This window comes from Coregonus clupeaformis, chromosome 11 (genome assembly GCF_020615455.1).
Source record: "Coregonus clupeaformis isolate EN_2021a chromosome 11, ASM2061545v1, whole genome shotgun sequence".
NCBI classification, from domain to species: domain Eukaryota; kingdom Metazoa; phylum Chordata; class Actinopteri; order Salmoniformes; family Salmonidae; genus Coregonus; species Coregonus clupeaformis.
This window is the reverse complement of record NC_059202.1, coordinates 34294137-34317806: the sequence shown is the minus strand read 5'-3', so window position 1 is coordinate 34317806 and position 23670 is coordinate 34294137. Positions and strand designations below refer to the sequence as shown.

At 42.5% G+C, this 23670-nt stretch overlaps 1 protein-coding gene across 1 annotated transcript in view; it reads right to left on the bottom strand.

The window, feature by feature from the left end:
- Positions 1-1095: 1095 nt before the first annotated feature.
- Positions 1096-23670, bottom strand: part of LOC121576837 (xyloside xylosyltransferase 1-like) — a 106491-nt gene continuing 83916 nt past the window's right edge. The window contains exon 5 of the mRNA XM_041890368.2: positions 1096-2423. Within this exon, the coding sequence (XP_041746302.1) occupies positions 2027-2423 (397 nt within the window). The 3' untranslated portion in view covers positions 1096-2026. The remainder of the gene's footprint in view (positions 2424-23670) is intronic.

Sequence of the window (23670 nt, the reverse complement as noted above, 5' to 3'; positions counted from 1 at the left end):
ATGTGAGGTTAAATTGCATCTGTAACTTCCAAATAATTTGTAAATAACTGCAAATTGACTGCAAGAAGCCCAAACAGATATAATATTTGACTAAAACATAATAAAACCTTGCTTACATTTGTATACGATCACATATATCTCTCTATTATGTGTGGGGAATACTTTGGAACAGATGTCCAAAATGTAAATCCCTTAGAGTTCCTTTGCTGGTGTTTTTAGTCCCCCCAAAAAAAGATTTGCTCAGAAAACTTGGGAGGGGGCAAATAAAATCACGGTCCGCCAGTCGGGGAACCCTGCTCTATTGGCATATCAAAGTTCCAGAGTGGGATTTCTTCTACTCTCTGTAGCTCAGTGGGTAGAGTATGGAGCTTGCAACGCCAGGATAATGGGTTCAATTCCCGGGACCACCCATACGTAAAATGTATGCACACATGACTAAGTCTGCTAAATGGCATATCATTTATATATATATATATATATATTAATGTCAGCTCCAGGGAACACAGAGACGAACACAACATTTGGTCACTATGGTGGCTACATCCCACTCGAAAATGTGTATGTTTGTGAGTGGACCAAGCATCTGTACGTGTAGTCCATCATCCCTCACCTCTACCACCCTCTCCCCTCCCGTCTTTTCTCTCCATTACGCACTCAGTGGGATGTCCTAGAGGGTGCCGGTGTGTCGTACCTCCTGCCCACTCAGCCTGCCAGAGAAGAGTCCAGCATTGGTAAACAACAGTGTTGGGGAAGCTACTCTGTAAATATAGTTTACCAAGCTACCAATTACTTCACACTGGAATGAGTTAAACTACACTAAAGCTACCCTTAAGAAAAAGTACTTCACTACATCCAAACTACTTCATGAAAAATTGTCATTTGTAAATCTGAAATGCCATAGACTACAAATTGCAAGACAGATCACTTTGGGGTCATATGCAACCAGAAGGTGTAATTTTGCTCATTTAACACAAAAACGATGTTTCAAGTGAGATTTAGGAAGGTCTGATGCTGGAAAAAGAAAGGAAATGATTGCGTACTGCACCTATATTTTATTTTTGCAAAAGAAGTAGTGTGTAGTTCCAGTAGTTATCTACACCGCTACACGGCAAAAAAAGTAATTAACTACTGAAAACACTACCAAGATTTTAATTTAGTTCAACTACCACAAAGCTACTGAAAAATGTAGTTACATTACTAGTTGAACTACATGTAGTTCACTACTCCCCAACACTGGTAAACAAAGCCCCCTCAGCATGTCACCGGGGCGGGCAGTGAATGAGCACTGATTATTAATCCTCACCTAATCTTGCGCCTGAGAAGGGCTGATTAGAGGGAGAAAAGAGAAAGACTGTGACAGAGAGTGGGAAAGGACAGGAGAGACAGACAAACACAGACAGACAGACTACCATGATACACAACAAACACACAATAGCACAGATACAATACTCACACTAAACAGCTCATATTCTCTCATACATTACGCCAGGGTATGATTACAGTTTGTCAGGAATATTCAACGAAAATAGTTATTTTTGTTGGTGAAGGTTTTCCATCTTTCTCTTATGCACGTTAACCATTCTTTTTTGTACCGCAGTCCAAAATGTTTCAAGAACATTGAATGTTCCCAAAAAGTGAACTGAGAGAATGAAGTATGACATTAGGCAAATGGACCATTTTCACCAGCAAGGTCCCTTTATGTTCCACGTTCGTCATTAGCATCACTTAACATTAGTGGAGTGAGTGAGATGCCTTATACTGTCTGTATTGCACACCTGTCCAGCAGGGGGCAGGAGTGGGAGCAATGTTTACAGTACAGTACAGAAATGGTTTTGGTTCCAAAACTTTTGTTGCCACATGGCCAAACTAAGGTATTTTTTGAGTTTTGTTGTGACCCAGAAAGTTATTTAGCAAATATCTCCTTTCTCTCCAGACCCCAGTCTTGAGCCACGACTTCCAATTAGTTAACCACAAAACACCAGAGTGCAGACCCACCATTTAGGGAAACACCTTACGAGGTCCCAACTCAGTCATCGGGTATGGGCGTATTACAGTTTCCATGGTAGATATACACCGGCCCCTCACATCGGTAGTAGAGCTGGAACACGTCCCCATATCCATGCTCCCTCCACCAGGTACACAGCTGGCGGTTCCAGCCACAGGCCAGCTGGTGGAACAGCCCTGGGTGCTCCATGCCGATCATGCTGAAGAAGTCCTGGTCCCCCAGGTGGCCCCTGAAGCGGTACTGGTCAGCCAGCTGGGCCACGTTTCTGGGCTCCAGGAGTTGGTTGTAGAGGGCCGAGGTCCGCATGGCCTCCAGGTCCAGCAGCATCACACCACTGTTGAAGCCCGGCAAGCCATCGGGAGGAGGCTCACCCACACGGGACTGAGGGTTCTCCTTACGGTACTGCCAAAAGGTGTGTCTGGAGGGGAAAGAGACAAAGGGAAGTTCAGAGAAAGTTCACAACAATGCAGACAGAGAAGTAGCGTAGAGAATATGTGATTACCTAGTTGTGTGAAATAAAGAGACAGAGATGGCACTGATTATGTCAAATTGAGACCAAAAAGTTTGACAAAATCGCACCTGCACTTTAAGTCAACTAAAATATTATAATTTATAGACCTGTCTCCTCAAAGATACCGTTTTGAGTGAGTAAAGTATTTTTAAAAATATTTTTTCTTATGCTACGCACCACCATACTGCTACATGCTGAAAGCCTAGATGAAGAATCCTATCATGCTTTTCTACATGCCCCATCCAGAGTGGCCAACACCGCCCTGCACCATCGGGCCCATTCCAGAGTGGACAGCACCTCTCCACCCCACTACCCCCATGCTAACAGGACAACACCACAATCAGAAGAAACCAACAGTCCAGCAAGACAGCTATGCAGAATTGGCACGAAGAATAGAGCACCCTGCTGCAGCTGAGCTAAACCAGAGAAGGTATCTGCTGAAAAAGCCATTAAGAGACTGCAACCAACTAAGCCAACTCACGCTATAGTAGACTAATAGCTGCCATAGCAAGGTTATTTATCACCAAATATGATTACGTAGTACCTGTCTTGGACTACATCAAACCAGGAGAAGCTAGTTAAGCTAGCTAAAATTAGCTAGCTAGGCTAACTGAGGCTGCAGTGCATGCGCTTTCTCATCCTACAGTTACAAATAACAACTTCATTCAGAATATTAAGTAGCACCCTACCTATCTGTTGGCTCTTGGTCATTGTAGCCTATTCTTCTCCTTTAACTTTTAATTCCGTCATTTTAATGAAATCTTCCATTGATTAGATACAGTATCTCCTAACCTTTTCCACACAAGTAGCGTGGCTCTATGACTGTAGCCTATTGCCGCTTTGATTATTATGATTGGCCAAGAACAAGATAAACGCGACACGCTCCACTCGTTAAAAGCAAGAGCAGCAGCCTAAATTATCACATTTCTCTGTCTCTACTGCAGCAGTCGCGTTCGGATCTGTATGGGCCCTTCCGGACAAGTCAGTTAAAATTACACATACCCGAGACCCATGACAATCATATCCGATCCAGACCCGTGACCTTATTTAGATTTCTGGATCCGGGTATTGGGGTACAGGTGGATCCGTGAAGACCTCTAATTCACACCCCTTTGCTATGGCACTCCAAATTGTGCTCATGTGCGTCCAATTTCCTTTGACTATCCTTGAGATGGCACTACAACTTGATTGGAGTCCACCTGTGGCCATTTCAAATGTTTGGACATGATTTAGAAAGAAACACACCTGTCTATATAAGGTCCCACAGTTGAAAGTGCATGTCAGAGCAGAAACTATACCATGAAGTCCAAGGAACTGTCCGTAGATCTCCAAGATAGAATTGTGATGAGGCATACAGTACCAGTCAAAGTCTGGACACACCTACTCATTCAAGGGTTTTTCTTTATTTTTACAATTTTCTACATTGTAGAATAATAGTGAAGACATCAAAACGATGAAATAACACATATGGAATCATGTAATGTAGTAACCAAAAAAAGTGTTAAACAGATCAAAATATCTGTTATATTTGAGATTCTTCAAAGTAGCCACCCTTTGCCTTGATGACATCTTTGCACACTCTTGGCATTCTCTCAACCAGCTTCATGAAGTCAGTCACCTGGAATGCATTTAAACTAAACAGGTGTGCCTTCTTAAAAGTTAATTTGTGGAATTTCTTTCCTTCTTAATGTGTTTGAGCCAATCAGTTGTGTTGTGAGAAGGTAGTGGTGGTATACAGAAGATAGCCCTATTTGGTAAAAGACCAAGTCCATATTATGGCAAGAACAGCTCAAATAAGCAAAAAGAAATGACAGTCCATCATTACTTTAAGAGATGAAGGTCAGTCAATCCGGAAAATGTCAAGAACTTTGAAAGTTTCTTCAAGTGCAGTCGCAAAAACCATCAAGAGCTATGATGAAACTGGCTCTCATGAGGACCGCCACAGGAATGGAAGTTACCTTTGCTGTAGTTTATTAGAGTTACCAGCCTCAGAAATATCAGCCCAAATAAATGCTTCACAAAGTTCAAGTAACAGACATATCTCAACAGCAACTGTTCAGAGGAGACTGTGTGAATCAGGCCTTCATGGCCGAATTTCTGCAAAGAAACCACTACTAAAGGACACCAATAAGAAGAAGAGACTTGCTTGGACCAAGAAACACAAGCAATGGACATTATACCGGTGGAAATGTGTCCTTTGGTCTGGAGTCCAAATTTGAGATTTTTGGTTCCAACCGCTGTGTCTTTGTGAGACGCGGTGTTGGTGAACGGATTAACTCTGCATGTGTATTTCCCACTGTAAAGCATGGAGGAGGAGGTGGTATGGTGTGGGGGTGCTTTGCTGGTGACAGTGTCTGTGATTTATTTAGAATTCAAGGCAGACTTAACCAGCATGGCTACCACAGCATTCTGCAGCAATACGCCATCCCATCTGGTTTGGGCTTACATTTACATTACATTTTAGTCATTTAGCAGACGCTCTTATCCAGAGCGACTTAGTGCATACATTATTTATTTTTATTTTTTCATACTGCCCCCCTGTGGAAATCGAACCCACAACCCTGGCTTTGCAAACGCCATGCTTTACCAACTAAGCTACACAGGCTTAGTGGGACTATCATTTGTTTTTCAACAGGACAATGACCCAACACACCTCCAGGCTGTGTAAGGGCTAATTTACCACGAAGGAGAGTGATGGAGTGCTGCATCAGATGACCTGGCCTCCACAATCCCCCGACCGCAACCCAATTGAGATGATTTGGGATGAATTGGACAGCAGAGTGAAGGAAAAACAGCCAACAAGTGCTCAGCATATGTGGGAACTCCTTCAAGACTGTTGGAAAAGCAGTCCTGGGGAGGGAATGGCCGGCAGGGAGGTAGCTCAGTTGGTAGAGCATGGCGTTTGCAACGCCAGGGTTGTGGGTTCGATTCCCACGGGGGGCCAGTATGAAAAAAAAAAAAGAATAATGTATGCACTAACTGTAAGTCGCTCTGGATAAGAGCGTCTGCTAAATAATGTAAAATGTAAAATGTAATTCCTCATGAAGCTGGTTGAGAGAGTGCCAAGAGTGTGCAAAGGTGTCATCAAGGCAAAGGGTGGCTACTTCGAAGAATATAAAATATATTTTGATTTGTTTAACACTTTTGTGGTTACTACATGATTCCATATGTGTTATTTCATAGTTTTGAGGTCTTCACTATTATTCTACAATGTAGAAAATAGTAAAAATAAAGATAAGCCCTTGAATGAGTAGGTGTTCTTAAACTTTTGACCGGTAGTGTATATTTAAAACCAAATAGTAGTATTTTACTGGGTGACTTTCACTAGAGTCATTTTCTATTAAGGTATCTTTATTTTTACTCAAGTATGGCTATTGGGTACTTTTTCCACTGCTAATGCCTGTAACATGACCCAGATTATCACTTAACCAACTACAGTGTATACCAATAGTGTTGGATCTGTGACTTCCACTTGCATTGATCATATCTTCACTAATGCTGTAGAGCTTTGCTCCAAAGCAATATCAGTTCCCATTGGCTGTAGTGATCATAACATTGTAGCATTAACAAGGAAAGCCAAAGTACAAAAGGCAGGGCCTAAAGTTATTGATAAGAGATCATACAAAATATTTCTCAGCTCTCTTTTGTTGAAGATGTAAACAATGTATATGTTGGTCTATTGTGTATAAGGAGGAAAATCCAGATGCAGCACTTGGACTATTTGTACAATTATTCTTGCCAAATGTTGACAAACATGCACCTGTGAGAACTGTTAGCGCCCCCTTGATCGATGATGAATTTAATAATTGTGTGGTTAAAAAAAAAATTGCTAGAAAAGTGGCAAACAAGTCAGGCTGCTCAGCTGATTATAGTACCAAAACAAGATAAACGACAAAAAACTATGGGAAAAGATTTATGGAGCACCTTAAATTATATTACGGGCAGAAAACGAAATTCCTCTCCAACGTTCATTGAAGTTGATGGGTAATTTATGACAAAACCTGATATAGGCAATCATTTCAATGACTCTTTCACTGGTAACGTGCGTGGACAACCTGAGAAGTGAAATGACAACACTGAACAGTGAACCATCATATTTGTGTATTGAAGATCTAATAATGATTGTATTTGGTCAAGTTTGTGTAGAAGAAATAGGAAAATGATTGTTATCCATCAATAATGATAGGCCACCAGGTATAGACAACCTAGATGGGAAGCTATTGAGAATGGTAGCAGACCGTATTGCCACCCATATTTGCCATGTCTTTAACCAAAGCCTAAAGGAGTGTGTGTCCACAGGCGTGGAAGGAAACTAAATTAATTCCCCTACCTAAAAATAGTAAAGCACCCTTTGCTGGCTCTAACAGTCGCCCAATCAATTTGCTGCCTGTTTTTAGTAAACTGATGGAGAAAATAGTGTTGAACAAATACAACGCTATTTTTCAAAGAACAAGTTAACTACTGACTTTCAGCATGGATATAGGAAAGGGCACTCAACTTGTAATGAACTGACTCAGATGAAAAAAAAAGGATAATAAGATGATAGTTGGAGCTGTATTGTTAGATTTCAGTGCAGCCTTTGATGTTATTGATCATCATTAGTTATTTAACCTCTTAAGGATCGGACCCTTTTTTTCAATTTTCGCCTAAAATGACATACCCAAATCTAACTGCCTGTAGCTCAGGACCTGAAGCAAGGATATGCATATTCTTGATACGATTTGAAAGGAAACACTTTGAAGTTTGTGGAAATGTGAAATGTATGTAGGAGAATATAACACATTAGATCTGGTAAAAGATAATACAAATAAAAAAAGTAGTTTTCTATTATTTATCATCTTTGAAATGCAAGAGAAAGGCCACAATATAATTTTGCAGTTTAGGCGCAATTTAGATTTTGGCCGCTAGATGGCAGCAGTGTGTGTGCAAAGTTTCAGATTGATCCAGTGAAGCGTTGCAATACTGGATTATTTTGTATCAAGTCTGCCCAAATGTGCCGAATTGGTCAATTGATACATTTTCAAGTACATAACTATAGAGAACATACAAAAATGATATGGCAATAGAAAATGTATGTTTACACACTCCCAAGAATGTCATACATGATGTATCATTAGGTTATACACAAACTTTCACATATCTAGATGGCCGGGCGGGGTGGGTGTGGAGCCAGCGACAGCAGGGGTTCAAACTGTAGAACCCAGTTCCTACATTTGAATATAAAAATGGATTTTATCAAACAAAACTATGCTACATTTTATCTCTGGGACCCTTAGGATGACAAATCAGAGCAAGATTACTTAATGTAAGTACGTTATTTACCTTCAGAGGTGAATGTATCAAACCAGTTGCCATGCTACATTTTTTGTTGTTGTGCACTCACCTCAAACAATAGCATGGTGTTTTTGCACTGTAATAGCTACTGTAAATTGGACAGTGCAGTTAGATTAACAAGAATTTAAGCTTTCTGCCCATATAAGACGTCTATGTCCTGGAAAGTTTGCTGTTACTTACAACAGTCATGCAAATCACATTAGCGCACCTTAGCTCAACCGTCCCGTATACGGGACACCGATCCCGTATAGGTTAAAAAAACTCACTTGTTATGGCTTTACATCACTTGCCATCAGATGGTTGGAGAGTTACTTATCCAATAGAACTCAGAGTATTCTTCAATGAAAGCTTCTCTAACATCAAATCACATTTTATTTGTCACATGCGCCGAACACAACAGGTGTAGACCTTAGAGTGAAATGCTTACTTACAAGCCCTTAACCAACAATGCAGTTTTAAGAAAGAATACCAAAAAAATAAAAAATAAAATAATACGAAATAAAAGTTACAAATAATTAAAGAGCAGCAGTAAAAATAACAATAGCGAGGCTATATACAGGGGGTACCGGTACCAAGTCAATGTGCGGGTGCACCGGTTAGTCGAGGTAATTGGTGTAATATGTACATGTAGGTAGAGTTATTAAAGTGACTATGCATAGATAATAAACAGAGAGTAGCAGCAGCGTAAAAGAGGGGTGGGGGGCAATGCAAATAGTCTGGGTAGCCATTTGATTAGATGTTCAGGAGTCTTATGGCGGTTTAGAAGGACCTAGACTTGGCGCTCCGGTACCACTTGCTGTGCGGTAGTAGAGAGAACAGTCTATGACTAGGGTGGCTGGAGTCTTTTACAATTTTTAGGGCCTTCCTCTGACACCACTTGGATGGCAGGAAGCTTGGCCCCAGTGATGTACTGGGCCGTACGCACTACCTTCTGTAGTGCTTTGCGGTCGGAGGCCGAGCAGTTGCCATACCAGGCAGTGATGCAACCAGTCAGGATGCTCTCGATGGTGCAGCTGTAGAACCTTTTGAGGATCTGAGGACCCATACCAAATCTTTTCCGTCTCCTTAGGGGGAATAGGTTTTGTCATGCCCTCTTCAGATATATACAGTGCGGTATCCCTCAGGGCAGTTGCCTTGGGCCGTTACTTTTCTCTATTTTTACAAATTATTTGCCACTTGTCTTAAAAGAAGCTAAAATGACTATGTATGTTGATGATTGCACAATCTACACATCAGCACCTACATACAGTGAGCTCACTGAGACTCTTAGCAAGGAGTTACAGTCAGTGTCCGAATGGGTATTAACAATAAACTGGTCTTAAATACATCTAAAACCAAAAGCATTGTATTTGGTTCAAAGCCTTCTCTTAGACATAAACCTCAACTGGAGTTGTGCATAAAGGGTGTGACCATTGAACAAGTTGAAGAAGCTGAACTTCGAGGAGTAACATTGTATGGTCGGTTATCATGGTCAAGTCATATTGACAAAGTTGTTGTGAAGATGGGGAGAGGTACAGTATGTCTATTATAAAAAGATGTTCTGCGTTTTTTGACACAAGATCAACTGTACTAGCTGTTCAGGCTCTCAGCTTGTCCCATCTTGATTACTGCCAGGTAATATGGTCAGGTGCAGCAAAGAAAGACCTAGCATAAGCCTAAGCTTTAGGGCTTAACTGTACGCGCGCCAAATTGCCTAAACAGCCAATCGCCATATAATGCTTTTGGGAACGGGCAGAAAAAGTTATCAATCCACGGAGGCAAAAAGGACATTGTCGAAGTTTAATTCAATAAGACAAAAGCTGCGAAAGGAGAGTTGAAAATAAAGGGAGGGCCAGAAAAGCCATGTTTGGAAAGGATTTGGTGAAGTGGTAAAAGAGGATGATGGCAGTGCCGGCTATGTTGTGTGATGATTGTGAGGCGCTATACAAATTAGACAGTCACAAGACGGGACTTCAAATAGGCCTATGGCATGTCAAGGGAACTGTAGCCTACTGTTTAGATGGGTTAAATGAAAACTGAAATCTGGACGACTAACCAGAATAACCTACTGTCTTTTGGTGAACACCAAAGTCTTCTGATAATACTACCGTGCGAATCGACATCCCTCTGTTTTGAGAGAAAATGTCTGAGTTTTACAGGTGTTGCTCGCAATTTGAGCAAGAAAACAAACTGATTCGATAAATTGAACGAAGTGCTGCGCATAGCGCATAGTGGCTTGCGAAAGTATTCACCCCCCTTGGCATTTTTCCTATTTTGTTGCCTTACAACCTGGAATTTAATTGATTTTTTGGAGGTTTGTATCATTTGATTTACACAACATGCCTACCACTTTGAAGATGCAAAATATTTTTTATTGTGAAACAAACAAGAAATAAGACAAAAAAACGGAAAACTTGAGCATGCATAACTATTCACCCCCCCAAAGTCAATACTTTGTAGAGACACCTTTTGCAGCAATTACAGACGCCACTCCTGAGTGGCGCAGTGGTCTAAGGCACTGCATCGCAGTGCTAACTGTGCCACTAGAGATCCTGGTTCGAATCCAGGCTCTGTCGCAGCCGGCCGCGACCGGGAGACTCATGGGCGGCGCACAATTGTCCCAGCGTCGTCCAGGGGAGGGAATGGCCGGCAGGGATGTAGCTCAGTTGATAGAGCATGGCGTTTGCAACGCCAGGGTTGTGGGTTCGATTCCCACGGGGGGCCAGTATAAAAAATATGTATTCACTAACTGTAAGTCGCTCTGGATAAGAGCGTCTGCTAAATGACTTAAAATGTAAATGTCTTGGGGTATGTTTCTATAAGCTTGGCACATCTAGCCAATGGGATTTTTGCCCATTCTTCAAGGCAAAACTGCTCCAGCTCCTTCAAGTTGGATGGTTCCGCTGGTGTACAGCAATCTTTAAGTCATACCACAGATTCTTAATTGGACTAGGCCATTCCAAGACATTTAAATGTTTCCCCTTAAAACACTAGAGTGTTGCTTTAGCAGTATGCTTAGGGTCATTGTCCTGCTGGAAGGTGAACCTCCGTCCCAGTCTCAAATCTCTGGAAGACAGAAACGGGTTTCCCTCAAGAATTTCCCTGTATTTAGCGCCATCCATCATTCCTTCAATTCTGTCCCTGCCGATGAAAAACAGCCCCACAGCATTATGCTGCCACCACCATGCTTCACAGTGGGGATGGTGTTCTCGGGGTGATGAGAGGTGTTGGGTTTGCGCCAGACATAGCGTTTTCCTTGATGGCCAAAAAGTTCAATTTTAGTCTCATCTGACCAGAGTACCTTCTTCCATATGTTTGGGGAGTCTCCCACATGCCTTTTGGCGAACACCAAACGTGTTTGCTTATTTTTTTCTTTAAGCAATGGCTTTTTTCTGTCCACTCTTCCGTAAAGCCCAGCTCTGTGGAGTGTACATCTTAAAGTGGTCCTATGGACAGACACTCCAATCTCTGCTGTGGAGCTTTGCAGCTCCTTCAGGGTTATATTTGGTCTCTTTGTTGCCTCTCTGATTAATGCCCTCCTTGCCTGGTCCGTGAGTTTTGGTGGGCGGCCCTCTCTTGGCAGGTTTGTTGTGGTGCCATATTCTTTCAATAAAACATTTTTTTGATTGAATGGTGCTCCGTGGGATAGGCAAAGTTTTGGATATTTTTTTATAACCCAACCCTGATCTGAACTTCTCCACAACTTTGTCTCTGACCTGTTTGGAGAGCTCCTTGGTCTTCATGGTGCCGCTTGCTTGATGGTGCCCCTTGCTTAGTGGTGTTGCAGACTATGGGGCATTTCAGAACAGGTGTATATATACTGAGATCATGTGACAGATCATGTGACACTTAAAGTCCACCTATGTGCAGTCTATTTAACTAATTATGTGACTTCTGAAGGTAATTGGTTATATGCACGCACCACTTTTCCGTTATTTATTTTTTAGAATTTTTTGAAACAAGTTATTTTTTTCATTTCACTTCACCAATTTGGACTATTTTGTGTATGTCCATTACATGAAATCCAATTAAAAATCCATTTAAATTACAGGTTGTAATGCAACAAAATAGGAAAAACACCAAGGGGGATGAATAATTTTGCAAGGCACTGTATGACAGGGCCTACATGTATCAACTTTCATAGTGAATGCTTTTGTTCATAGGTTTTGTGCGATTTTGTTATTTCACCTTTATTTAACCAGGTAAGCCAGTTGAGAACAAGTTCTCATTTACAACTGCGACCTGGCCAAGATAAAGCAAAGTAGTGCGATAAAAACAACAACACAGAGTTACATATGGGGTAAAAGAAAACATAAAGTCAAAAATACAACAGAAAATATATATATAGTGTGTGCAAATGTAGCAAGTTATGGAGGTAAGGCAATAAATAGGCTATAGTGCAAAATAATTACAATTAGTATTAACACTGGAATGATAGATGTGCAAGAGATAATGTGCAAATAGAGATACTGGGGTGCAAATGAGTAAAATAAATAACAATATAGGGATGAGGTAGTTGGGTGGGCTAATTTCAGATGGGCTGTGTACAGGTGCAGTGATCGGTAAGGTGCTCTGACAACTGATGCTTAAAGTTAGTGAGGGAGATAAGAGTCTCCAGCTTCAGAGATTTTTGCAATTTGTTCCAGTCATTGGCAGCAGAGAACTGGAAGGAATGGCGGCCAAAGGAGGTGTTGGCTTTGGGGATGACCAGTGAGATATACCTGCTGGAGCGCATACTACGGGTGGGTGTTGCTATGGTGACCAATGAGCTAAGATAAGGCGGGGATTTGCCTAGCAGTGATTTATAGATGGCCTGGAGCCAGTGGGTTTGGCAACGAATATGTAGTGAGGACCAGCCAACAAGAGCGTACAGGTCACAGTGGTGGGTAGTATATGGGGCTTTGGAGACAAAACGGATGGCACTGTGATAGACTACATCCAATTTGCTTAGTAGAGTGTTGGAGGCTATTTTGTAAATGACATCGCCGAAGTCAAGGATCGGTGGGATAGTCAGTTTTACGAGGGCATGTTTGGCAGCATGAGTGAAGGAGGCTTTGTTGCAAAATAGGAAACCGATTCTAGATTTAACTTTGGATTGGAGATTCTTAATGTGAGTCTGGAAGGAGAGTTTACAGTCTAACCAGACACCTAGGTATTTGTAGTTGTCCACATACTCTAGGTCAGACCCGTCGAATGTGATAGTGATTCTAGTCGGGTGGGCGGGTTTCCAGCAGCGTTCGATTGAAGAGCATGCATTTAGTTTTACTAGTGTTTAAGAGCAGTTGGAGGCTACTGAAGGAGTGTTGTATGGCATTGAAGCTCGTTTGGAGGTTTGTTAACCCAGTGTCCAATGAAAGGCCAGATGTATACAAAATGGTGTTGTCTGCGTAGAGGTGGATCTGAGAGTCACCAGCAGCAAGAGCGACATCATTGATATACACGGAGAAAAGAGTTGGCCCAAGAATTGAACCCTGTGGCACCCCATAGAGACTGCCATAGGTCCAGACAACAGGCCCTCCGATTTGACACATTGAACTCTATCTGAGAAGTAGTTGGTAAACCAGGCGAGGCAGTCATTTGAGAAACCAAGGCTATTTAGTCTGCCAATAAGAATGCGGTGGTTGACAGAGTCAAAAGCCTTGGCCAGGTCGATGAAGACGGCTGCAGAGTACTGTCTATTATCGATCGCGGTTATAATATCGTTTAGGACCTTGAGCGTGGCTGAAGTGCACCCATGACCAGCTCGGAAACCGGATTGCATAGCGGAGAAGGTACGGTGGGATTCGAAATGGTCGGTGATCTGTTTGTTAACTTGGCTTTCAAAAACTTTCGAAAGGCAGGGCAGGATGGATATAGGTCTGTAACAGTTTGGATCTAGAGTGTCACCCCCTTTGAAGAGGGGGATGACCGCGGCAGCTTTCCAATCTCTGGGCATCTCAGACATTACGAAAGAGAGGTTGAACAGTCTAGTAATAGGGGTTGCGACAATTTCGGCAGTTAGTTATAGAAAGAAAGGGTCCAGATTGTCTTGCCCAGATGATTTGTAGGGGTCCAGATTTTGCAGCTCTTTCAGAACATCAGCTGTCTGAATTTGTGTGAAGGAGAAGCGGGGGGGCATGGGCAAGTTGCAGCGGAGGGTGCAGAGCTGGTGGCCGGGGTAGTGGTAGCCAGGTGGAAAGCATGGCCAGCCGTAGTTAAATGCTTGTTGATATTCTCGATTATTGTAGATTTATCGGTGGTGATAGTGTTTCCTAGCCTCAGTGCAGTGGGCAGCTGGGAGGAAGTGCTCTTATTCTCCATGGACTTCACAGTGTCCCAAAACATTTTGGAGTTAGTGCTACAGGATGCAAATTTCTGTTTGAAAAAGCTAGCCTTTGCTTTCCTAACTGCTTGTGTATATTGGTTCCTAACTTCCCTGAAAAGTTGCATATCGCGGGGGCTATTTGATGCTAATGCAGTACGCCACAGGATGTTTTTGTGCTGGTCAAGGGCAGTCAAGTCTGAGGAGAACCAGGGGCTATATCTGTTCTTAGTTCTGTATTGTTTGAATGGGGCATGTTTATTTAAGATTGAGAGGAAAGCACTTTTAAAGAACAACCAGGCATCCTCTACTGACGGAATGAGATCTATATCCATCCAGGATACCTGGGCCAGGTCAATTAGGAAGGCCTGCTCGCTGAAGTGTTTTAGGGAGCGTTTGACAGTGATGAGGGTGGTCGTTTGAACGCCGGGACCCGTTACGGACGCAGGCAATAAGGCAGTGATCGCTGAGATCCTGGTTGAAGACAGCGGAGGTGTATTTAGAGGGTAAGTTAGTCAGGATGATATCTATGAGGGTACCCATGTTTACGGATTTAGGGTTGTACCTGGTAGGTTCGTTGATAATTTGTGTGAGATTGAGGGCATCTAGTTTGGATTGTAGGATGGCCGGGGTGTTAAGCATATTCCAATTTAGTTCACCAAGCAGTACGAACTCTGAGGATAAATGGGGGGCAATCAATTCACATATGGTGTCCAGGGCACAGCTGGGGGCTGAGGGGGGTCTGTAGCAAGCGGCAGCAGTGAGAGACTTATTTCTGGAATGGTGGATTTTTTTAAGTAGAAGCTAAAACTGTTTGGGCATAGACCTGGATAGTATGATAGAGCTCTGCAGGCTATCTCTACAGTAGATTGAAACTCCACCCCCTTTGGCAGTTCTATCTAGACGGAAAATGTTGTAGTTGGGGATGGAAATTTCAGAATTTTTGGTGGCCTTCCTAAGCCAGGATTCAGACACTGCTAGAACATCAGGGTTGGCGGAGTGTGCTAACGCAGTGAATAACTCAAACTTAGGAAGGAGGCTTCTGATATTTACGTGCAGAAAACCAAGGCTTTTACGGTTACAGAAGTCAACAAATGATAGCTCCTGGGGAGTAGGAGTGATACTGGGGGCTACAGGGCCTGGGTTAACCTCTACATCACCAGAGGAACAGAGGAGGAGTAGAATAAGGATACGACTAAAGGCTTTAAGAACTGGTCTTCTAGTGCGTTGGGTACAGAGAATAAAGGGGGCAGATTTCCGGGCGTTGTAGAAAAGATTCAGGGCATTATGTACAGAAAAGGATATGGAAGGATATGAGTACAGTTGAGGTAAAGCTAAGCGTTGGGTAACAATGAAAGAGATAGCATCACTGGAGGCACCGATTGAGCCGGTCTCAGCGTGTATGGGGGGTGGAACAAAGGAACTATTTGAGGCAGTTTGAGAGGGACTTGGGGTTCTACAGTGAAATTGTATAATAACAACGAACCCAAACAGCAATAGGCAAGGCATATTGACATGGGAGAGAGGCATAATGCAATCACAGGTGTTATTAGAGAGAGCTAAGACAACAACTGGTAATAGCGATAAAGTTTGGGCTGAGGCTAAACAGAATAAACAGGACAGGGTACCGTGTAAAGGAACAGTCCAGCAGGCATCAGCTGTGTAGCTGAGTGATCATAAGGTCCAGTGAACAGCAATATGTGAGTCCGAGAGCAGTTCGATTTTTGGTCCTAAAGCACAGCGAGCAGGAAGCACGGCTGTTGTTTGCGTGTGCTAGCGGGCCGGGGCTAGCGGATGGATCTTCGTGGTCGACGTCGTAACGGGAAGCCTGTTGAAACCACATCAGACGATTTCGTCGGCAAACCAGTTGTGTTGGATCGGCGGGGCTCAGTGTCAACACTAGGAGGTCCCGTCCGGTTGACAGAGAGGTAGATAGCCGGGAGATGGGCCTGGCTCGAGGCTAGCTCAAGGCTAACTGGTGCTGCTAAGGGGCAATGGTAATTAGCCAACAACAGGTTGCAGCTAGCTGGTTGTGATGATCCGGCGCTAGGGTCCAGTGATTCCAGCAGAAAGTCCGATATGCTCTGGGTCGATAGCACGCTGTGCAGACTGGCCGACGAATTGTCCAGGCTAGAGCTAGTGCTGGCTGGTGGTAGTGCAGGCCACGGACAATGGTGAAGACGCTAACGGTGGCTAATAGCAAGTAGCCATTCGGTTGCAGCTAGACTAGTTTCAGCTTAAGGTTCTTGATAAAAGTTATAAAGAAATAATAGAATCCTTTCCACGTTGGGTGAGGCGGGTTGCAGGAAAGTATATTTAGTTTAAAAAATGAGAAGTAAAATGGAGAAATATATACAAAATAGACAAAAAAACAAGAAACTGGCTATTTACACTAGGACAAAGAAAAGAAAACACGACCGCACTGCTACGCCACCTTGGAATGTTTTGAACATCGCCAAATGTATCATAAAAAAATATTGCGCCTATTTAATGCAACCCTTGCTGTTAATAGATCGCAAAGCAGCATACAACTGAGCTACACGTTTGGAACAAGTTCACTTTCTCATTCATAGCCTAAAAACATATATCAAGTGCAAGTTAGCTGTTAAGCTCACATCTGAATGCTTGGGTGGATTTAGGACGCATTCTACTGCGGATCGATAAAATATCCTAATGATTATGGTCACACTTCCTCAACTCAAATATTATGGTGACACTATACCAAGATGGTTTGGTAGGTTTAGAAACTTGGGAACCAAACTCGAGTTATCAGTGTAGCCTGTAATCGCCTGGACTCCTTGAAATGTCTTCACACCTAGAAAATAACCTACAGGATTCAGTCATAACTGTCACTTTATATTTAAAAAAAGAATAACTAATTACAGAGGGCCGTTTGGAAAAAACGTAGCCCGTCCAAATCGTCCTCTGGAATAAAGGACATTCTGGGGTAATAAATACATAACCAACATTCTCTAGTAATACTAGTCCCGTGCAAATAGGCCTATAGCCTTAATAATAACTCCTGCAGAATTAAGCATTTCTAGCAATAAAATGATACACCAAATGTAGGCAAAATATGGACTTGGGAACAGGAGTGGAGAAATATAATTTATTTATTTCAGCATTTTGAGAGAATGTAATGCTCAGTTAGATACGATCTGTAGAGGTGCTGTCTTCATCATAAAATCATCATAAAAGCTGATAGTATTTCAACTACAGTTGAAGTCGGAAGTTTACATTCGCTTAGGTTGGAGTCATTAAAACTTGTTTTTCAACCACTCCACACATTTCTTGTTAACAAACTATAGTTTTGGCAAGTCGGTTAGGACATCTACTTTGTGCATGACAGAAGTCATTTTTCAAACAGATTATTTCACATATACAGTGAGGGAAAAATGTATTTGATCCCCTGCTGATTTTGTACGTTTGCCCACTGACAAAGAAATGATCAGTCTATAATTTTAATGGTAGGTTTATTTGAACAGTGAGAGACAGAAAAACAACAAAAAAATCCAGAAAAACATGTGTCAAAAATGTTATAAATTGATTTTTATTTCAATGAGGGAAATAAGTATTTGACCCCCTCTCAATCAGAAATATATCTGGCTCCCAGGTGTCTTTTATACAGGTAACGAGCTGAGATTAGGAGCACACTCTTAAAGGGAAAAGTCCACAGAAGCAATCAATCAATCAGATTCCAAACTCTCCACCATGGCCAAGACCAAAGAGCTCTCCAAGGATGTCAGGGACAAGATTGTAGACCTACACAAGGCTGGAATGGGCTACAAGACCATCGCCAAGCAGCTTGGTGAGAAGGTGGCAACAGGCAAAGAAACACAAAAGAACTGTCAATCTCCCTCGGCCTGGGGCTCCATGCAAGATCTCACCTCGTGGAGTTGCAATGATCATGAGAACGGTGAGGAATCAGCCCAGAACTACACGGGAGGATCTTGTCAATGATCTCAAGGCAGCTGGGACCATAGTCACCAAGAAAACAATTGGCAACACACTACGCCGTGAAGGACTGAAATCCTGCAGCGCCCGCAAGGTCCCCCTGCTCAAGAAAGCACATACACAGGCCCGTCTGAAGTTTGCCAATCAACATCTGAATGATTCAGAGAAGAACTGGGTGAAAGTGTTGTGGTCAGATGAGACCAAAATTGAGCTCTTTGGCATCAACTCAACTTGTAGTGTTTGGAGGAGGAGGAATGCTGCTTATGACCCCAAGAACACCATCCACACCGTCAAACATGGAGGTGGAAACATTATGCTTTGGGGGTGTTTTTCTGCTAATGGGACAGGACAACTTCACCACATCAAAGGGACGATGGACGGGGCCATGTACCGTCAAATCTTGAGTGAGAACCTCCTTCCCTCAGCCAGGGCATTGAAAATGGGTCGTGGATGGGTATTCCAGCATGACAATGACCCAAAACACACGGCCAAGGCAACAAAGGAGTGGCTCAAGAAGAAGCACATTAAGGTCCTGGAGTGGCCTAGCCAGTCTCCAGACCTTAATCCCATAGAAAATCTGTGGAGGGAGCTGAAGGTTCGAGTTGCCAAACGTCAGCCTCGAAACCTTAATGACTTGGAGAAGATCTGCAAAGAGGAGTGGGACAAAATCCCTCCTGAGATGTGTGCAAACCTGGTGGCCAACTACAAGAAACGTCTGACCTCTGTGATTGCCAACAAGGGTTTTGCCACCAAGTACTAAGTCATGTTTTGCAGAGGGGTCAAATACTTATTTCCCTCATTAAAATGCAAATCAATTTATAACATTTTTGACATGCGTTTTTCTGGATTTTTTTGTTGTTATTCTGTCTCTCACTGTTCAAATAAACCTACCATTAAAATGATAGACTGATCATGTCTTTGTCAGTGGGCAAACGTACAACATCAGCAGGGGATCAAATACTTTTTTCCCTCACTGTAATTCACTGTATCATAATTCCAGTGGGTCAGAGGTTTACATACACGAAGTTGACTGTGCCTTTAAACAGCTTGGAAAATTTCAGAAAATGATGTCATGGCTTTAGAAGCTTTTGATAGGCTAACTGACATCATTTGAGTCAATTGGAGGTGTACCTGTGGATGTATTTCAAGGCTTACCTTCAAACTCAATGCCTCTTTGCTTGACATCATGGGAAAATCAAAAGAAATCAGCCAAGACCTCAGAAAATAAATTGTAGACGTCCACAAGTCTGGTTCATCCTTGGGAGCAATTTCCAGAGCCTTAAGGTACCACGTTCATCTGTACAAACAATAGTACACAAGTATAAACACCATGGGACCACGCAGCCGTCATACCGCTCAGGAAGGAGACGCATTCTGTCTCCTAGAGATGAACGTACTTGGTGCGAAAAGTGCAAATCAATCCCAGAACAACAGCAAAGGACCTTGTGAAGATGCTGGAGGAAACAGGTACAAAAGTATCTATATCCACAGTAAAACGAGTCCTAAAACATTACCGATGTCAACTAGAGTGAAGCATTCATTCTAACGATCTATGACATTATTCTGGTGATCAAGGGTTTATTTATTCTTCTAGGGCAACATATAATGACAAAAGAGAAGCTGCATGTATCTAATTACAGACAAGTTGACTAACAAATAGCCTACCAAAATGTAAAAAATTCTAAGCAGAAACATATCTAAATCAGGCAAAACTAAATCCTGCACCCGTCAAAAAATCATTCTGCAGTCTTTGACTGTAGCCTATAGTGCAATTTCTATATTTGCGGGTTAAGGTTGGGGTCGGGCCTCAGGCTCATCATTTAACAAAATTGTTAAATTACGAGCCTAGTTGGTTTAGCCACGGAAAAAGACAGGAACCTTCCCGCTAGCCATGATTGGCTGAGATAATGAATGGGCTAGACATACCGAGAGATGAGTTTCGGTGGTCTGCTATGTAGCATGCTTCTGTCTATAACATGAGCTGCTCAGTATGTGTAGATAATCCTTGCTACCACTGCTTTTTTGAAAGATAACAGCCATGGAGAACTGCAAAAGTGTTGCTACTGCTCTCAACAACATTGCTGCCCTGAATTTAGCAGGCGCTATCGACAAAGATCAGTGGGAAAAAGTTGATGGACTACTTTCTGCACATGGTCAGTGTGAACCGGAGTGATTACGGCCATCTATTGTATTTCATGAACATGTTTACATATCTAGACAATAGTGACCCATCCACTTAGGTAGATGTGGCTGGGGGGTGGTTATAGCATTTAGTGTGTCTGGGTAAGCATCATCTAATAATTATTAAATATTTATACAATATTTTTTATCTGGACACTTTCTATTTTTGATATAGCTACTATGCAAATAACTATTTCACTGTACTGTTTACACCTTTTGTATCCTGTGAATGTGACAAATACACTGATTTTATTTGATATAGTGTGTGTTTACCAGAGACTAATGTGAAGAACAACATGACCTGCACCAACATCAGATTAGGATATAGGTCAAGGAATAGATCATGTATTTTTACCTGGAGTTTTTCCTTATTGTAGGCTACTACTTTCACCCTTTTAGTCTTGAAATCTTTGGTTGTTTACTCCACTACCTTACTCTGTTTAGCACATGGCCTCACGTGAATCCTTTAAGAGATGGGTGGGGTTAAGGCTTAAGAGGGTGTGAACAACGCTGAATAGGTGTAGACAAAGAAGAGCTCTCCAGTAGGTGTACCAAAACATTCAAGGACCATTTTCTCAAAAGTGGGGTTACAATTTTATCAACTTTCAAAGCATTACTTTCCCATTGTTCCTCAACTGCAGTGTATTACATATAATTTAGTAACTCTGAGTCTTTACTTTTATCCAATGTAAAAAACACAATTTAAAATGTTGCTCCATAAGACCGAATCAAGGCGGTCGGTCACAATTAATGCATTGCTCAGTTATGTATAGAGCCATGTCATTGTGAAATGCTCTGCCACCAGAGGTTACTCAGCCAAAAAGCAAATTTAACTTTAAAAAAAGATGTAAAAAAAGATTTTGTATCACAGAGCCTCTCATTTTACATTTTTACATTTTAGTCATTTAGCAGACGCTCTTATCCAGAGCGACTTACAGTTAGTGAGTGCATACATTTTCATACTGGCCCCCCGTGGGAAACAAACCCACAACCCTGGCGTTGCAAGCGCCATGCTCTACCAACTGAGCTACAGGGGACTATAGCTCTCTCCTTTCTAAAAACCTAATTTTAACTGTACTGTATACAAGAATCTGAATATGTATATATGAATAGTGTGTAAATAGTATTTTTGTTGTCTCTTGGTGTCTTTCCAATATATCACTTATTTTTTTATTTTGGGGGGGGATGTAATACTGTATCTTATGTTGTTCTTGTCTATAACTGTTCGGTACTTTGTTATGTAATTGTACGTTTTATGTGGACCCCAGAAAGAGTAGCTGAGGCATGTGCAGTAACTAATGGGGATCCTAATAAAATACAATCATTTTAAACACAGAGATGAGTTGAATACAGCTTAGCAGCAGAACAAGAGAAACTGTAAGAGCCATGTAAGAGTTGGTTGTTCAGTGGAGTGTAATGTTCTAGAACATGGCAGATAGAGATGTAGGGGTATAAAGGTCAAACAGTTATCTGTTGAGCAGGATAAATAATCATGTCTGTTCTACATAACAGCAGCCTACATCTCTATCAAGCTACTGAACATTCCATACATTTTATTTTTTAAAGGCCCATGCTGAAAAAGCCTCAGCCTTCTCATCCAAAGGCTCATAGACCCGTGGTGGACATTAAGATTTCTGTTGAAATGTCTCATTCAAGTGTGTGTGTGTGTGTGTATGTTTGGGCTGGTCCCATTCGATGGCGAGCAGAGAGCAGAGCAGATCTGCTTCAGGCCAGGCCAGGGTCTGCTGAATAAACAGCCCCGCACAAAACAGGAAGAGAGCTGGTCCAGGAGCCAGATGGAGCGCCAGGGGGCTCTGCCAACTCAGCACCCTGCTCTGCCAACACACTAAGCCCATAGATCTACATAGTACATGGCATCTTAAATCACCTTGTGTGTGTATATGTTTGTTTATATATTATCTTGCTACACTGTTACAGTTCCTGTCAGTGGTACCAGTTTGTGGCAGAATAATATCTGATATCAGGTCATTATCACTGTTGATGAGAACTTGGTCTGGACGGAACTAGTCGATTACATAACAGACAGGTAATGTGCTTAGTCCTGGCCTAGTTCAGGAGCTCTATGGCCCTTTGTCTTTAGCCTAGCCTTCTGGCTAACCTCAGGGATCTCCAATCTAAAGGGTATTTTCTAGGAGCAGCCTGCCTCCCGTGTGCTCTGCTCTGCTCTCCAGCTCTAACAGAGGAATGTGAGGCCAGCAGCCTAGAAGTCTGACCGTGTGTTTGCTCAGCTGTGGTTACCTTCAGGGCAAGACGCTGACTCTCCAAAACGTAGACACCACAGCGCCCCCTAATGGTGACGGTACCTCCGTCTCACCTTGAGGGCAGATGAGGTATGGACTGAGTTAGGGGAGCTTAGGGTGGACTCAGGACTGAGAGTCATTTAACCCTCTACACACTGCAGGCTTATCCCTCTTTGCAGCATACAAGATTGAATGACGCATACCTGCCAAGCACGCCTCTCTCTCATAAGCAGCAGCTTATGCAGGAAATCCACAGATTGGCTCGGGCCCGCTATGCCAGGAAATGCCTGGGTAAATGTTGTGAATGCAGGAATTTCGAAATGAGGCCAAATGTCATGGAAATGGCGGCTGATGGGCGTGAAGGCACCTTGAGGGGCGCGGTGGAAATGTACGCTGGAGAGGCGGGCCAGGCTGACTTACTGTAATCTACTGTGTGATGTGTAGAGTACTGTACTTGCATGGACTGATATATTAATATAACTAGGCAGGTACAGGTGTATAATTTGGGTGTGAAGCTTTAAAAGTCAACTGCCCTTAGGTCGTTTAAAACCAGTAAAGTTGGTTCTATGTGGCATCGATATGAGTCATTAATTCTAGTGTCAAAATTGACTACAAAGAGTTAATAGGATAATTTTGGTCATAAAGTCCAGTCTCGGCCAAAAGTGAGTTCGTCATGACTTACTGGAGGTTTGGGTATGGATTACGATCAAGCACACGTGCCCAGTGACCAATAACACGAGAGAAGCAGCTGTGCTGATTGCACTCTATCAGCTGCACATGCTCCATGCAATTTTTACAGTCATTTAGCAGACACTCTTATCCAGAGCGACTTACAGGAGCAATTATGGTTAAATGCCTTGCTCAAGGGGACATCAACATTTTTCACCTAGTCAGCTTGAGGATTCGAACCAGAAACCTTTCGGTTACTGGCCCAACGCTCTTAACCGCTAGGCTACAATCATAGCAGCCAGAACCTCCAGACAGTGAGACAGACCTGCCCATTACGAAGCGCCTCAAACTTGTTTACATAAGACAACACGTCGCCAATGTTATGCTAAAATAACCGTTGGCCCTAAGCCCTTTATGGAGTGGCCACTTGCTTATGCGTTTGTCAATCACTCGAATGTGCCACTTTTTGGGGGCA